Genomic DNA, 17,643 nt, shown 5'->3' on the forward strand with positions numbered 1-17,643 from the left:
TGCACGAGGTCAATACGAGTGTAGTACGATAAAAACTACGAACAATACCGAGCACAACACGAATATAGCACGAGCAGGACGCGATGTAACATGAGTATAACACGGGCAGGACACGATTTAACACGAGTATAACACGGGCAGGACACGATATAACACGAGTATAACATGGGCAGGACAGGATGTAACACGAGTATAACATGGGCAGGACACGATGTTACACGAATGTAACACGTCCGGACACGATGTAACACGAGTATAACACGGGTAGGACACGATGTTACACGTGTATAACACGGGCAGGACACGATGTGTAACACGACTATAACACGGGCAGGACACGAAGTAACACGACTATAACACGGGCAGGACACGATGTAACACGACTATAACACGGGCAGGACACGATGTTACACGACTATAACACGAACAGGACACGCTGTAACATGAGTGTAAAACAGTCAGGACACGATGTAACACGAGTATGACACGAACAGGACACGCTGTAACATGAGTGTAACACGAACAGGACACGCTGTAACATGAGTGTAACACGAACAGGACACGCTGTAACACGAGTGTAACACGAACAGGACACGCTGTAACACGAGTGTAACACGAACAGGACACGCTGTAACGTGAGTGTAACACGAACAGGACACGATGTAACACGAGTGTAACACGTCCAGACACGATGTGTGACACGACTATAACACGGGCAGGACACGATGTAACACGAGTGTAAAACGTCAGGACACGATGTTACACGAGTGTAACACGGTCAGGACACGATGTAACACGAGTGTAACACGTCCAGACACGATGTAACACGAGTATAACACGTCAGGACACGATGTTACACGAGTGTAACACGTCAGGACACAATGTTAAACGAGTGTAACACGTCAGGACACGGTGTAACACGAGTATAACACGTCAGGACACGATGTTACACGAGTGTAACACGGGCAGGACACGATGTAACACGAGTGTAACACGTCAGGACACGATGTAACACGACTATAACACGGGCAGGACACGATGTAACACGAGTATAACACGGGCAGGACACGATGTAACACGAGTATAACACGGGCAGGACACGATGTAACACGAGTGTAACACGTCAGGACACGATGTAACACGAGTATAACACGGGCAAGACACGATGTAACACGAGTATAACACGGGCAAGACACGATGTAACACGAGTGTAACACGTCAGGACACGATGTTAAACGAGTGTAACACGTCAGGACACGATGTAAGACGACTATAACACGGGCAGGACACGATGTAACACGAGGGCAGGACACGATGTAACATGAGTATGACACGGGCTGGACACGATGTAACACGAGTATAACACGGGCAGGACACGATGTAACACGACTATAACACGGGCAGGACACGATGTAACACGAGTATGACACGGGCAGGACACGATGTAACACGAGTATGACACGGGCAGGACACGATGTAACATGAGTGTAACACGAACAGGACACGCTGTAACATGAGTGTAACATGGGCAGGACACGATGTAACACGAGTGTAACACGGGCAGGACACGATGTAACACGAGTATAACACGGGCAGGACACGATGTAACACGAGTATAACATGGGCAGGACACGATGTAACACGAGTATAACACGGGCAGGACACGATGTAACCCGAGTATGACACGGGCAGGACACGATGTAACCCGAGTATAACACGGGCAGGACACGATGTAACATTAGTGTAACACGAACAGGACACGCTGTAACATGAGTGTAACACGGGCAGGACACAATGTAACACGAGTGTAACACGGGCAGGACACGATGTAACACGAGTATAACACGGGCAGGACACGATGTAACACGAGTATAACACGGGCAGGACACGATGTAACACGAGTAAGACACGGGCAGGACACGATGTAACCCGAGTATAACACGGGCAGGACACGATGTAACACGAGTATAACACGGGCAGGACACGATGTAACCCGAGTATAACACGGGCAGGACACGATGTAACACGAGTATGACACGGGCAGGACACGATGTAACACGAGTATGACACGGGCAGGACACGATGTAACACGAGTATAACACGGGCAGGACACGATGTAACACTAGTATAACACGGGCAGGACACGATGTAACACTAGTATAACACGGGCAGGACACGATGTAACCCGAGTATAACACGGGCAGGACACGATGTAACACGAGTATAACACGGGCAGGACACGATATAACACGAGTATAACACGGGCAGGACACGATGTAACACGAGTATGACACGGGCAGGACACGATGTAACACGAGTATAACACGGGCAGGACACGCTGTAACACGAGTATAACACGGGCAGGACACGATGTAACACGAGTATGACACGAACAGCACACGATGTTTCACGAGTGTAACACGTCAGGACACGATGTAATACGAGTATGACAGGGGCAGGACACGATGTAACACGAGTATAACACGGGCAGGACACGATGTAACACGAGTATGACACGAACAGCACACGATGTTTCACGAGTGTAACACGTCAGGACACGATGTAACACGAGTATGACACGAACAGGACACGATGTTACACGAGTGTAACACTTCAGGACACGATGTAACACGAGTATAACACGAGCATACACACAAGACTCAATACACACAAGTGAAGACTCCATACACACAAGTGAAGACTCCATACACACAAGTGAAGACTCAATACACACAAGTGAAGACTCCATACACACAAGTGAAGACTCAATACACACAAGTGAAGACTGAAGACTCAATACACACAAGTGAAGACTCCATACACACAAGTGAAGACCCAATACATACAAGTGAAGACTCCACACACACAAGTGAAGACTCAATACACACAAGTGAAGACTCCATACACACAAGTTAAAAATCCCTACACACAAGTGAAGACTCCATACACACAAGGGAAGACTCAATACACACAAGTGAAAACTTAATACACACAAGTGAAGACTCCATACACACAAGTGAAGACTCAATACACACAAGTGAAGACTCAATACACACAAGTGAAGACACGAGTATAACACGGGCAGGACACGATGTAACACGAGTATGACACGAACAACACACGATGTTACACGAGTGTTACACGTCAGGACACGATGTAACACGAGTATGACACGAACAGGACACGATGTTACACGAGTGTAACACTTCAGGACACGATGTAACACGAGTATAACACGAGCAGGACACAAGCAGGATACACATGGCCAAACCAACCACGATCTGTCACGGTGTATCACGAGTATAACACGAGCAGGACACGATGTAACACGAGTATAACACGAGCAGGACACGAGCAGGACACACATTCATGGCCAAACCAGCCACGATCTGTCACGATGTATCACGAGTACATGATGGTCTAAGTACGAGTAAATGATGAGATAATCACGATGTGTAACAATCTTTCACACGAGCTGAACAGCGTGTTTTATCGCAACAAACTCTGCGAAGATGGACGGGTAACCTGTTCTACCCGCGTTTTATAGTCAAATCAATGGAGGCGTTACAACAGCTCCTGTTGTAAAAGTACTGAACCTCTTTGAGGAAATTTATTCTTTTGCACAAATGTAGATTTGGCAAGCCATTCAACTCAATTATTCTCAGCTGTGTTGTGTCATGTGCGAGGCAAGGTTGCAATATGATGTTCCAGTCGAGTGCATCTCAACTATCAACCACACCTTCCCACTTGACGGCCTTCAACCATACACACAAGTGAAGACTCCATACACACAAGTGAAGACTCAATACACACAAGTGAAGACTCCATACACACAAGTGAAGAACCAATACACACAAGTGAAGACTCCATACACCCAAGTGAAGACTCCATACACACAAGTAAAGACTCCATACACACAAGTGAAGACTTCATACACACAAGTGAAGACTCCATACACACAAGTGAAGAACTCATACACACAAGTGAAGACTCCATACACACAAGTGAAGACTCCATACACACAAGTGAAGACTCCATACACACAAGTGAAGAACCCATACACACAAGTGAAGACTTCATACACACAAGGGAAGACTCCATAAACACAAGTGAAGACTCCATACACACAAGTAAAGACTCCATACACACAAGTGAAGACTTCATACACACAAGTGAAGACTCCATACACACAAGTGAAGACTCTATACACACAAGTGAAGACTCCATACACACAAGTGAAGACTCAATACACACAAGTGAAGACTCAATACACACAAGTGAAGACTCCATGAAGACTCCATACACACAAGTGAAGACTCCAAACACACAAGTGAAGACTCCATACACACAAGTGAAGACTCCATACACACATGTGAAGACTCCATACACACAAGTGAAGACTCCATACACACAAGTGAAGACTCCATACAAACAAGTGAAGAGTGAATACACACAAGTGAAGACTGGCTTGACTCACAATACATTTCCCGAGTTATTTTTTTTTCTCAGTTTGAAATAACATACACACAAGTGAAGACTCACTACACACAAGTGAAGACTCCATACACACAAGTGAAGACTCCATACACACAAGTGAAGACTCCATACACACAAGTGAAGACTCCATACACACAAGTGAAGATTCCATACACACAAGTGAAGACTCCGTACACACAAGTGAAGACTCCATACACACAAGTGAAGACTCCATACACACAAGTGAAGACTCCATACACACAAGTGAAGACTCAATACACACAATTGAAGACTGGATTGACTCAATACATTCCCCGAGTTATTTTTTTTCTCAGTTTGAAATGTGTTTCATAACATATTCGAATTTAAATCATTATCATAAAGAACAGAATGACTTTTATGAGATTTATATAAGACGCATCCTAGATATAACACAACAGACATTGACAGACAACTTACCTGGCGACATCGTTAACGGTCTAATAATTCCCAAACAATGAAGAGCCTGAGAAGAAACTTGCATAAGATGACAACGATTGAACAAGAACTGCACAGTTTTGAATTAAAAATGCGTACACCATGGAAAATGGGACCACATGTGCTCTTGCTGTTAACCAATGAAATGAAGCCGCGGGGATGAGTTGTACCCCTTCTGTCTCCCCATGCCCATCAGCATCCGCTACCCTTGCTGCATGGCACACACGGGAATAATGACCCTGTTCGATTCAAGGTAGGATGTCATTATATTAGTAAATTAAAATAGTTGTTGACCTTATATGAATCGTGCTCTCTCTGTTACTACTTTTATGAGTGGTTCACAGGGAAGTGTGTGTTTGTATGTTTGTTGTATACCGTCGGATCAGCAATATTCAAGCTACATGATCATGGCAGTCTGTAAATAATCGAGCCTTGACCAGACAATCTGGTACGAGGTAAGTTCCTTAGCCTTGACCACCCGAGTTTGTTACCCATGAAGGGTTCGATTAACTGTTTGATTAAGTGGGTGAGTTAGGTTACGATGACATGCAACGAGCCTGACCACCTGATCCATCAAGTCGTCTCGTACAAAGGTCGGATCTGTTCTAACCCGGTATCCCCCGGGGTGCTTCCTTCTATCCCCCGGGGTGCTTCCTTCTGTCCCCAGGGTGAGCCCATTGCTGGTCCTGATTGTCGGGTTTCATTTTGGAGTGCTTGGCTTGTATCTCACGTTCAGATCATCGTCGCAGAATGTCAATGCCCTGATAATAGGTGAGTGGAGCCTTATTTAGATTTATATTATACGTGTTTCAGACACTCTAATTTATCCATGCAGAGTTGCCTACCTTAGCTGACAGGATCCGTTGTAAACTAAAGGCGCGCGATTACGATAATGTGTCTGTTGGCACCATACTGTGATCATGGATAAACATCTGCACTCTGCAGCAGTTTGAGCTTTCCTCCTACATTAAGCTGACATTCCGTTATATAAGTGAAATACCATTCAAGACGGTGTTAAACCAAACTCACTCAAACACTCATTCGCATATTCCTTCCGGTTTATATGCTTACTTTGTTGGCGATTTTAAAACTAGGGTTGGCTGATAACTCGAAACATGTCTGAAACAAAAACACGTGGAATGATGTACAAGTCAGAGTGGGTAATGCCATTTAACGCCATAATCAACAATATCCCAGTCATCTAACGGTGGCCTGATCCATTAACCAGTGGCTGAAAGAGTGAGCAACTACCCGCGCCATCAGGGACAGAAAGACCCAAGTAACACGTGACATAATTATCACGCAATAACACTTGAACCCCCCTCCGGTATATGACACCAGGGCTGTAACTGTCAGTGAAGAGTTATGCTTCATAGCTCGATGATGTTAGCCTCATTATTAAAGCAGCGCTTGGAACGGAAGGTCGATGTCATCCTTCAAAGTGGAGTATGACTCAACCCGTGTCTCTGTTTCTTTGTTCCAGAACGATTGGTCGGGATTGTCTTCATGTTGTCCTCACTTGTAGCAGCAGACATATACAGATCTGAGCCTCTGCGCTCCCACACATGGAGTACAATGCTCCAACAATACGTCAGCTTCAAGAAGCTCCTCATCCAACATTACCGTCTCAAGACAAAGATTCTAGCTCCTATGCAGGACGTGAAGACCACCCAGGCTGACCTCCTGCGAGACATCCTCAAACAAAGAGTAGAGGTGGCGTATGGTAAAGATTTCAAATTCAGTGCCATAAAGACAGTAGAAGAATTCCTCGCTACGCACCCAATAACCACCTACGCACACTATGAGTCTTACGTGTCTCGTGTTATTGATGGGGAGTGTGATGTAATGTTTCCGGGATCACCCAAATACATCGTCCTTTCGTCTGGAACAACCTCAGGAAAGATTAAGAGACATCCAAAGGACCTGAAGTTCTTTGGTAAGGTCAGTTGGATGTATTTCGCCTATCTCCGCACCACATTGTTCCGGTTTCGACACATGTCAAAGTTACAGCTGTGGCATGACATCCGTGTTAAACCGCCCATCACCAAGTCAGATCTAGGGGTTCCCATGGGAGCCGGAAGTGGGTCGGCATATTTTATATGTCCATTATCTGCGTCTCCACCGGAAGTGTACACCATGGGAAACGAGGAGAAGGTCATGTACCTTCATTCCTTATTTGGGCTCAAGGAAAAGAATGTGACTCTCTTCAGTTCAATCTCAACCCCGCTTGCTCTAATCTTCTTTAAAACAATTCAGAAGTACTGGAAACAATTATGTGATGATATAGAATCTGGAACAATAAACGAAGCCGTTCAGCTCGACCCTGGCGTGAAACAGAAATTGCAGAAGTCCTTGACCTCAAATCCGGAAAGAGCCGATGAGCTTCGGAACATATTCCGTAAAGGAACTTCTCACTTCGGTCCACGTGTGTGGCCGAACTTTGCAGCCCTCCACGCTCCAGGAACTGGCTGTTACTCGTTTGCAGTAAGTATATAATTAGAATATTTTCAGTACTGCGGCACCACCTCAACTCTAATCTGATTACTATCAATTTGTCACTGTCGTTCTCCATTGTATACACCCTCAGCATCGGACCATAAACTGCCAGGCAAAAGAATGTATGCAATTGAAAACAGTCGCCGAAAATGCGACAGCCATGTACCTTGTCATGCCCGTATCAAATGCATCACCACTAAATAACCAATGCTTGTGTTTGTTTCATTATTAGCCAGCAGACCTGTGCAGATCTGGGCTAGAATAGGTCTTCGGTAACCCATGCTTGTCTTTAAAGTGACCTAATGGTCCTAAGGGTCGCTGACTTGGTTCATGCATGTCATCCTACCCAATTTCGTTGATCGATGCTCACAATGTCAATCATTGGATTGTTTGGTCCAGACTCGAATATATACAGACTGCCACCATATAGCTGGAATATTGCTGAGTGCGGCATAAAAACAACAAAGTAACAAATAAAGCTGAAATAAATATACAGAAGAATATGTAGAAAATCAGTAGGATTATTATTATAATGATATTTCTTTTTCATGTTTGTTATATTGTTGGTCGTCAGGTTTTGGGTTTAACATGAGTTTTAGCACTGTTCTAGCAATAGTATGGCCACATGTGGGGAATCAAATCCGGATTTAGGGCGTGTTGTGTGAAACGTCAACTGCAGGGCATCCCCACCCCAAAAGACTGCCATTGTACAATAAATACACTAAGTCTTAATTAAGATATGTCTTACAGTAGATCGCTTTGTGCAAGATCAGCCTGCCAACTGAAATCTTAAACACCATGTAAGGCTTCATAAGTCATTCAGGACTCAATGTCGTATCACGTTGTAGCATTGAAGAGAAGTCATACCATTCAGAACACAATTAAAGCCACAAGGAAACCACCATCCAGCCACTAGCTAGAACATTCAGGAGCAGCGTACCACATTCCTTGCAGTTGTGGACAAGCTTACATAGGAGAAAAGTCTAGGTTCCTCAAAACCCGAATTAAAGAACATCAAAGCTCAGTCTCCAAAGATGACTCTAAATCAGCTCTATCAGACCACATCCGTGACAACCCAAGCCACAGTATTCAGTGGGAGAGAGTCACAGCCCTCACCACCAACCTCAAAGACTTCAAAACTGGAAACTACAAGAAGCCATCAACTTGATGCCCAAGAGATTTTACAATTTATTAGAGTTCGGGGTGGAATTTAATTCATAATTTCATGGTGGTTTTCCTAATCACTGCTCAATCCATAAAGAGGCATTCTTACATTATGGTGCTTTTCTTTGCCTTAAATCATTTTCTACTCACAAATCCAACTGGGAATTATAGCTCTATGACGAGTTCTGGTCACATTTTATTGTAGGTCTTCCAGGCTTACAGTATTTCTCGATGGCTGCCTCTAATCATGATTATTTTCTTTAAACCACCATCCCTGGTATCATGAGTACTTATTTTTGTGGGTACCTCTATTTGTTTTTCATTCCATCATTACAGACTGAGCTTCTGAAGAAGAACTTCCTAGGTGGGGTGCCGGCATCCTCCGGCGTCCATATCTCGTCTGAGAGTCTGTACGGTCTGAACCTGCACGTGGAGGATCAGACAAAGACTGAATACACAATCCTGCCGTGTCTGAACTTCTATGAGTTCATACCCAAAGACTACATAGACAGGGAGGATCCCACGACCGTTCTGGCTCACGAGGTAATCTCATGTTTGATGTTGTAAGTGAGAAGGGCGAGTGACTGTGTCTTTGTTTCTCTGTTTGATTGTGTATGATAGTCAACAATATTGCATGTATATGACGACTGTAGTAGGTGCGTTAATATCTAAAGCCCCATGTGCTGTATTTCCGCTATATTGTGTCTATAATTATAAATATATGTGGATTATAAAAAAAAATTGTCAACAAAGAACAGATATTCTAAAATCACAGATTTATTTTTAAAACTAGCATGTAACAATCATAAATAGTCACTATACATACATACATGATAAAAAAGAGCTTGAGATCACCAGCAACTAAAGTTAAGCCACCATACACATCAAGGATAAACTGGTCATCCTTGACCTAGGAGATGCTAGTTTGGTTTGAAATAGACAGGTGACTTTGGTAGTTCGTTGCTGATGTCCAAGGTAGGTCTCTGACAATGCCTCTGCACGAATTTAGTGTCTTATGCAGAGACAATAATCAGAGTATTAGTAAACTGTTGTAAACCAAACAGATTGACAGATTGCGCCTCTTTGCACTTTCCACAAGTCGGGAACCCGCCCGCAGGCGTGTGACATCCTTCGCATCTCCACAGGCACCTTTGATGCCCATGGAGATAGCGAACGGATTAAGCTATAATGGATTTCAATCAGCAGTAGCAATGACTATTGATCGTGGCTAGGAATCTTTTATCGCAAGAGGGACTCCTCATCAGAAGAAAGTACGTCCACGTGTCTGCGTCTATTTGTCTTTGATGAACCAGGTGTATTGTCTTGAGACATGGCGTAAGAATAGTATTCGGCACCTCTGCGGCCCACCCGCCATCAAGTGTCAACATGGATAATGCTACAAGGATGTTACACTCCGGAAAAAGAGACAAGAAAAGCTATGAAAACTAAAAGAATAAAATGTAAGGTTGGTTTGGCCCATGACATCATTCCCAAGAACCACAGATTTCAGAGGTCCGTCTTACCGGATTAGCCCATGAGCCACCGCCTTCAGACATAGGACTCTAGGCAATTTATACACGATAAATTTCAATTATTAACATTCATTGATACGAAAAAAATTGAAAATAATTTAGGGATGAATGTTTTCCATGATCAGGGCATGGCGTGACCAGACCAGACACTGGCTCCGTTGCCCACAACCACCAGAATGCCTTCTTCCATTGATACAGGGACACAACACACGGTAAACGGGTTGCCCAATTTTGTAGCCTTTTACGACAAGCAATAAGATGCTTGAGACACCATTCTGTCTCACCACAGGGATGACGAGTTTATACAAGATAAAATCTGGACAAGGCACGTGGTTGATGGCAAGATCAACGATCCGCTCTATGGGAAAGGATACACCCTGTGACAACCGTATCTTCTACTTACTTTTGCATATTCGTCAGTCTACAGCCGGCAAATTCCTGATGGATGAACCTTGTTCAGTCTCATTAAAAGCAGACCTTGGTGCTCGCTACCCCTGCACAAAGATCTGAGGACAACCATTAGAGGTCACACCAGAACAACATTTTATCCTACAAATTAGAGCGTTGATTACTAAATCGCAAAAGTGACAGTCCAAATCGTGATTGAATCATTCACTATCGAAAAGTGATGGCACGTAAAAGTCTAGTCAAGTAATGGTGATAAGACAACTTGTCAAACCATGAAAGATCCATTTAATTTATATGACGTCTTTTTTATCGTCGTGTCATTCGAACCGGTTGGTTGGTTTGTTGTTTAACGCCGCACTCAGCTATATTCCAGCTATATGACGGCGGTCTGTAAATAATCGAGTCTGGACCAGACAATGCAGTGATTGACATCATAAGCATCGATCCTCGCAATTGGGATCTATGACATGCATCAACCAAATCGGCGAGTCTGACCACCGGATCCGGTTAGTCGCCTCTCACGACAAGCATAGTCGCGTTCTACGGCAAGCATGATTTGCTGCAGACGTATTCTACCCCGGATCTTCACGGATCTCTTTTGAACCGGAGTCAAAACAAAGTCTTGGGTATTTGACACTGGGTAGCTGAGGATGTTTTAACTGTGGCATTAAACAAACTTTTACTCACCTGTGTCTTTCGGATATGGCTCCTGACTGTCTGTATTTTTGCTTCTATATAGTATTTGTTCTCTATTCATATTCCCATATTCACCCCCATATTCACCCCTTTATCTTCCCTGTATATTTACCCCCTATACCTTCCCCTATCATAACGCATGATTATCCTTATATTAACCCCCTGTAATACCCTATATTCATCCATATGTTTACCCCGTATATTTAGCTCCTATATCTAGCCCTTATAATACACTATGTATATTTAGCCCCGTATATGTGCCTCCTATATCTAGCCCCTATAATATCCTATGTATATTTACCCCCGTATATTTTCCCGCGATATCTAGACCCTACAATACCCTATGTAGTTTACCCCCGTATATTTACCCACGATATCTAGCCCCTTAAATACCCTATGTATATTTACCCCCGTATATTTACCCGCGATATCTAGCCCCTACAATACCCTATGTATATTTACCCCCGTATATTTACCCGCTATATCTAGCCCCTATAATACCCTATGTATATTTACCCCCGTATATTTACCTCCTATATCTAACCCCTATAATATCCTATGTATATTTACCCCCGTATATTTACCTCTATATCTATCCCCTATAATACCCTATGTATATTTACCCCGTATATTTACCCGCGATATCTAGACCCTACAATAGCCTATGTAGTTTACCCCCGTATATTTACCCACGATATCTAGCCCCTTCAATACCCTATGTATATTTACCCCCGTATATTTACCCGCGATATCTAGCCCCTACAATACCCTATGTATATTTACCCCGTATATTTACCTCCTATATCTAGCCCCTATAATACCCTATGTATATTTACCCCCGTATATTTACCTCTATATCTATCCCCTATAATACCCTATGTATATTTACCCCCGTATATTTACCCGCGATATCTAGCCCCTACAATACCCTATGTATATTTACCCCCGTATATTTACCCGCGATATCTAGACCCTACAATACCCTATGTAGTTTACCCCCGTATATTTACCCACGATATCTAGCCCCTTCAATACCCTATGTATATTTACCCCCGTATATTTACCCGCGATATCTAGCCCCTACAATACCCTATGTATATTTACCCCCGTATATTTACCCGCTATATCTAGCCCCTATAATACCCTATGTATATTTACCCCCGTATATTTACCTCTATATCTAGCCCCTTTAATACCCTATCTATATTTACCCCCGTATATTTACCTCTATATCTATCCCCTATAATACCCTATGTATATTTACCCCCGTATATTTACCCGCGATATCTAGCCCCTACAATACCCTATGTATATTTACCCCCGTATATTTACCCGCGATATCTAGCCCCTATAATACCCTATGTATATTTACCCCCGTATATTTACCTCCTATATCTAGCCCCTATAATACCCTATGTATATTTACCCCCGTATATTTACCTCTATATCTATCCCCTATAATACCCTATGTATATTTACCCCCGTATATTTACCCGCGATATCTAGCCCCTACAATACCCTATGTATATTTACCCCCGTATATTTACCCGCTATATCTAGCCCCTACAATACCCTATGTATATTTACCCCCGTATATTTACCTCCTATATCTAGCCCCTATAATACCCTATGTATATTTACCCCCGTATATTTACCTCTATATCTAGCCCCTACAATACCCTATGTATATTTACCCCCGTATATTTACCCGCTATATCTAGCCCCTATAATACCCTATGTATATTTACCCCCGTATATTTACCCGCGATATCTAGCCCCTACAATACCCTATGTATATTTACCCCCGTATATTTACCCGCTATATATAGCCCCTATAATACCCTATGTATATTTACCCCCTTATATTTACCCGCTATATCTAGCCCCTACAATACCCTATGTATATTTACCCCCGTATATTTACCTCTATATCTAGCCCCTACAATACCCTATGTATATTTACCCCCGTATATTTACCCGCGATATCTAGCCCCTACAATGCCCTATGTTCTCCTTCTGCAGGTGGAGGTTGGTGGGGAGTACGAGATGGTGGTGACGACATGGATGGGGCTGTACAGATACAGGACCGGGGACGTCGTGCGAGTCAGCAGCTTCACTGGGACGACTCCCAACTACATCTTCTCCCAGAGGTACATTGATGACAGATCAATGTTACCAGGGTGTTTGTGCTTACTTATTGACCAGTGAACTGAAAGCATTTCAATATTTGATAATCGACTGCGGTCGACTTCAGCTTGGGTGGTATACTTCTCAGGGAGCTCAGAATGCAGTAAATCGGCAATCATCATCATGATCATCATCCTTCTTTATTGTTATTGTTATCATTTTTCATTTCCGTGTAGCCTATTCCTTGACTTGCTTTTGCATGTGTTTGTGATGCATGCCACTGGTTGGGCAGGATAAGGACACCTTTTCGCCAGCACCAGGTATCATCACTATTCGATCGACCGTTTTTAGATATTTCTTGTGGATATAGAAAGGGCTTTATCTAAGACATTCAAGAAGTCCAGGTGTACCTTTTTGAATAAAAAGTATACAAACAAGAGGAACCCTTTTAACCCTCAATAAACTCGGAGAATGTCATTTAAAAAAGCACTAGATATTGAACAGTTGTCATATGAAAGTATGCCACTGAATGTGATTAGTATTTAGTCAATTTCTGAATCCCCAGGTTTTATAAGACAATGCATCAAGCGTGTCCCTATGTTCAGATGGTTGATCAGATTACTTTTGAGGACCTGGCTCTGTATACTATACATAGGTTTGTGTGTGCCTTTCAGGTACAAGAAACTCGGTCTTTGCATTTTACCATTTTAACTTGCCATTGGCACTTGATTACAAGGAACCCTGTACAATTATCCCCACAGATCGTCTGACTATCTGGGCAAGTACCCAGAGTCCCTGTTCACGGAGGCCGTCCACGATGCTGCCAGAACGTGGACGTCAGGAACATTATACAGCTACATGGCGTGTGAGAGTCATAACGTAGACGCAATCACAGGTATAACGTTCCTAAACTAGTATCACAGCATGTCAGCTTGATGTAGGAGGAAAGCCTATAGTGATGTAATTAAACCAATTCGTACGGGTATGGTGCTCGCAGATGTCGAACATTATCAGGACGATGGAAGATTCTATACCACTATCTCAGGGACAAAACTCGCCCACGACTAATTCAGTCCGTGTAAACAACACCCTTTTTTGGTAAACGTCAAATTAATTCGAATAGGTTTGAGTGCACTTTTATACTTTTTGCACTGTTTGTGTTCAACGGGATAAAATATAGCAGCCCAGAACCTTTGTATTACGTTTGCTGACACTACCATTCCATGCATTTGGTTAATACTGACACATTTATTGAACACAACATTTGATACCCTGACATTTCATTTGGAACCGGCTTGGTACATGCAACAAGCAGGAAGTGTCAAATGTTGAATTTCCACTCATGTAAAACACAATGCCTCCTGCAAATCTTAAAAGATTAATTCAGTTTTACCAACCCTGTTTGTATACAGGTGATGTGTCCCCCTCACGGTGCTACTATATATTTCTGGAGCTTGAGGATGATACGATCCTATCAGATGAAGACAAGGAAAAGGTACGCCCTTGCTTTAGTGAGTGAGTGAGTGTATTAGGTTTGTCGAAGCTTCAAGTAACCTTTAAGCAATGTTTTAGCACACAGTCATCCTTCACACCTTGCTTGTTTCCCATGAGAGGGTTCTATGACAGAACAGTCCCGAGTACTCCATGTTTATTTCCCAGGAGGGTTTCCATGACAGAATATATAGGTCGCCAGTACTCCATGTTATTTTCCCAGGAGGGTTTCCATGACAGAATATATAGGTCGCAAGTATTCCATTTTATTTCCCAGGAGGATTTCCGTGACAGAATATATAGGTCCCCAGTTCCACATGTTATTTCCCAGGAGGGTTTCCATGACAGAATATATAGGTCGCCAGTATTCCATGTTATTTCCCAGGAGGGTTTCCATGACAGAATATATACGTCCCCAGTTCTCCATGTTATTTCCCAGGAGGGTTTCCATGACAGAATATATACGTCCCCAGTACTTCATGTTTCTTTCCAAGGAGGGTTTCCATGACATAATATATAGGTCCCCAGTACCCCATGTTTATTTCCAAGGAGGGTTTCCATGACATAATATATAGGTCCCCAGTACCCCATGTTTATTTCCCAGGCGGGTTTCCATGATAGAATATATAGGTCCCCAGTACTCCATGTTTATTTCCCAGGAGGGTTTCCATGACAGAATATATACGTCCCCAGTACTTCATGTTTCTTTCCAAGGAGGGTTTCCATGACATAATATTTAGGTCCCCAGTACCCCATGTTTATTTCCCAGGAGTGTTTCCATGACATAATATATAGGTCCCCAGTACCCCATGTTTATTTCCCAGGCGGGTTTCCATGATAGAATATATAGGTCCCCAGTACTCCATGTTTATTTCCCAGGAGGGTTTCCATGACAGAATATATTGGTCGCCAGTATTACATGTTTCTTTCCCAGGAGGGTTTCCATGACAGAATATATTGGTCCCCAGTACTCCATGTTTATTTCCCAGGAGAGTTTCCACGATAGAATATATAGGTCCCCAGTACTCCATGTTTATTTCCCAGGAGGGTTTCCATGACAGAATATATAGGTCGCCAGTATTACATGTTTCTTTCCCAGGAGGGAACATATTATTTCCCAGGAGGGTTTCCATGACAGACAAACCAAACGTTATAATAACGATGTACGATGCGTATTCATTTAACCGAGCCTCAACAACTGTTTCGATGTAGTCTTCTATGTTACGAACAGACATTGTTTTACTGTATGTGTAAGATATGTTGTACGAAGCTTCTAGACCTATGTTAAATATGGTACTTGTTGTTACCCTGCCTCGGCGTGTGTCCGAATAGGATACCCAAGTTAAACTGCGGCATGGTATATTAGTGGACTAGAAGTATATGTAACTGGCATGATTCCGGACTAGTTCAAGCGGACACACGCACACACACACACACGCACACACACACACACACACACACACACACACACACACACACACACACACACACACACACACACACACACACACACACACACACACTTACACACACACACACACACACACACACACACACACACCTGCAAAGTAAGTGCAATAATCTTAAACACGACGTTAAACCCCGTTTCACTTCTACCCCTTTGTCTGACATTGTCTGCTCTTCAGCGTCCTTGCACAAATGAGTTGGGTCACTGAAGAGAATATGGCAAAATGGGCTTTTTGAACGTTCATTGATCAGCACACCATTTCATAATATTTAATCGCGCCATTAAAAAGAACACTCTTAGATTCTTCTACAGAAGAAAGAGGACAGTGAGCGCTCATCACTATGTTAAAAATATTTTTGTCTTTAAAATCCTGTTGTTTTCAGATCATTGGTATGCTACGATCCCGTTTTGAAGATTACTGCGGTAACAAGGTAACGGGGACGATTGCCGCCCCTGTCATCGTGCAGGTCAAGTCTGGGACACTTCACGTCATCAAGCAGGTCAACTTTGACCTGAACCCTCAAGCTGCTTTACAGCAGTACAAGTACCCGAAGTTAACGAAGACACGAGAATTTATACGAATCTTGTTGGCAAGCAGGTTGTGAATCTAAAACTGTGCCAAGATTCCTACTTGCAATAATGGACAAACCATGGACACTTCATATATTTGTCATCCATGAAGAAACAACATTCTGTGACCCTTGATGAGAAGTAGTTTGTCAACGTAAAACAGGTTTAAAGTGCTTGTTTAGTTGAGGCATTTATAAATATTTTATTACTGCTTCCAGCTGGTGCTGTTTTCGCACACAGTGTTTATGAAGATTGTGTATTATTTACAGGCTTGGAGGAGACTTGTAAGACAGCTCTGCAGATTAAATTAATCTGTGAGTTGTTTTCTAATGCTGTTGGTTATTTTAAGACTGCTTCAAGCTAATCCTCACTCATCTCCCCGAGGCAAGAGAGTTAACTGACTTTGTAAGGCCAGTTTCCACCCTTGCCGAACTAGGCTGGAATTACTGGCCTCGATCGTAGCGCCACCAGTGGCTATTTCCAGTTATGTCCCTTCTAAGCCTCTCCTATGGACCAATCAGAATCCACCTCTCGTATCACTTGCGTTTGCTTCAAACAAAATGGTGGCGCCCAGTCAGTAATCTTGCGCAATAATCAAGAATGATATTGTGGTAAAACGGGTCTTACATTGCGAAATGCATCAAATCGCGTGAGCACCTTGATTAAAAATATGAAAAGAGATGGAAAATATCTGCTGACAACGAGTTGGCGGTGCACATGCTTTGCAAATCCTGCAAT

The 17,643-nt window shown here is 43.0% G+C and overlaps 1 protein-coding gene across 2 annotated transcripts; it reads left to right on the forward strand.

Annotated features, from left to right (window-relative positions):
• Nucleotides 1-5,052: 5,052 nt before the first annotated feature.
• LOC124132949 (probable indole-3-acetic acid-amido synthetase GH3.9) lies at nt 5,053-17,643 on the forward strand. Of its 2 annotated transcripts, XM_046497130.2 has the most exons (8): nt 5,053-5,206; nt 5,621-5,724; nt 6,437-7,437; nt 8,950-9,156; nt 13,272-13,399; nt 14,138-14,271; nt 14,789-14,871; nt 16,719-17,643. In XM_046497130.2, exons 1-8 carry the CDS (start codon nt 5,139-5,141, stop codon nt 16,938-16,940), a joined length of 1,947 nt encoding a protein of 648 aa, XP_046353086.2. In that variant the 5' UTR covers nt 5,053-5,138; the 3' UTR covers nt 16,941-17,643. The 2 variants fall into 2 exon arrangements, with proteins under 2 accessions (XP_046353086.2, XP_048254438.1); XM_048398481.1 differs by lacking the exon at nt 5,621-5,724 and having other exon boundaries at nt 5,077-5,206.

The sequence above is a fragment of the Haliotis rufescens genome, unplaced genomic scaffold, assembly GCF_023055435.1.
Source record: "Haliotis rufescens isolate VD_foot unplaced genomic scaffold, xgHalRufe1.0.p SCAF_18, whole genome shotgun sequence".
Taxonomy (NCBI): Eukaryota; Metazoa; Mollusca; class Gastropoda; order Lepetellida; family Haliotidae; genus Haliotis; species Haliotis rufescens.